The 1039-nt window shown below is 45.2% G+C and overlaps 1 protein-coding gene across 1 annotated transcript; it reads left to right on the top strand.

Annotated features, from left to right (window-relative positions):
- The first annotated feature begins 253 nt into the window (after positions 1-253).
- On the top strand, positions 254-808 carry LOC110893486 (cold shock domain-containing protein 3-like). Its single transcript, XM_022140593.1, has one exon. It carries the CDS (start codon positions 254-256, stop codon positions 806-808), a length of 555 nt encoding a protein of 184 aa, XP_021996285.1.
- The last annotated feature ends 231 nt before the right edge of the window (positions 809-1039 follow it).

Genomic DNA, 1039 nt, shown 5'->3' with positions numbered 1-1039 from the left:
GACCCTTGGTGAAGCTACTGCTTATGCACTGAGCTGGGACGAGCTCAAGGAATTGATGCGGAAGAAATACTGCGCCAGGGCCGAGATCCAGAAGCTTGAGACTGAGTTCTGGAATTTGAAAATGGATGGGCCGAAGATTTCTGAGTACGTCCAACTCTTTCACGACTTGTTTAGGGTTGTTCCCTACTTAGTCGATCCTGAATTCAAGAGAATTGAACGATTCATTTGGGGGCTTGCACCTCAAATCCTAAGCATGGTTACTGCCTCAAAGCCTCTAACCATCACAGAGGCTATCGATTTGAGTGTTACACTTACTGAAGAAGCTCTTCGTATGGGAAAGTTTTCGGGATCTGAGACAAACAAGAAAGAAACTCATGTGGAGTCTTCGGGCAATAACAAAAGAAAGTCTTCGAACCTAAAGATAGGCACCCAAGTTAGTTATGAGAGCTCTAAAGCAAATAAAAGAAGGGAATTGGACCCGCCCCATGGCATGCAAGCTTATGGAGCCACCAATAAGGCCGGTGGTAAGGTTTACTTGGGGACTAAGCCGATATGTAATGAGTGTAAGTTCCACCATGAAGGTCGATGTCTGAGAACTAAGTGTGATAGGTGTGGAAAAGAAGGACACAGCAAGGACGCCTGTTGGGCGAAGTATCCCAAACAAGGAGGAAATGATGGCGGCAACCAAGACGAAAACGATAATGGTAGAGTTCCAGGTTGCTTCAAATGTGGGGACGTGGGGCACTTTAGGAAAGATTGCCCTAGGAAGAACCAAGCGAGGAAGGGTCTTCACGATCGGAGCTCGTGAAGCATGCCAGGATCCAGATGCGATTACGGGTACGTTCCCTATTAACCAACTCTATGCATCCATTTTTTATTAATACTGGCACCAACTTTAACCTTGTATCCTTAGACCTTAAGAAACTACTTGGCCTAGTTTCGAGTAGAATAGACGTCTCGTATCCTTTAGAATTGGCGAATGGAAGGTTAGTTAAGAGAAGGAGATGATTAAGGATTGTATTTTGGAACTTAGAGAGCG

Source organism: Helianthus annuus, chromosome 12, assembly GCF_002127325.2.
Source record: "Helianthus annuus cultivar XRQ/B chromosome 12, HanXRQr2.0-SUNRISE, whole genome shotgun sequence".
NCBI lineage: Eukaryota > Viridiplantae > Streptophyta > Magnoliopsida > Asterales > Asteraceae > Helianthus > Helianthus annuus.
Note: the sequence above shows the minus strand (reverse complement) of the source record. Positions and strands in the feature narration are given on the sequence as shown.

What these genes read in the sequence shown, in the direction of transcription:
- LOC110893486 (XM_022140593.1), top strand. Translation starts at nt 254, where the DNA reads ATGGTTACTGCCTCAAAGCCTCTAACCATCACAGAGGCTATCGATTTG.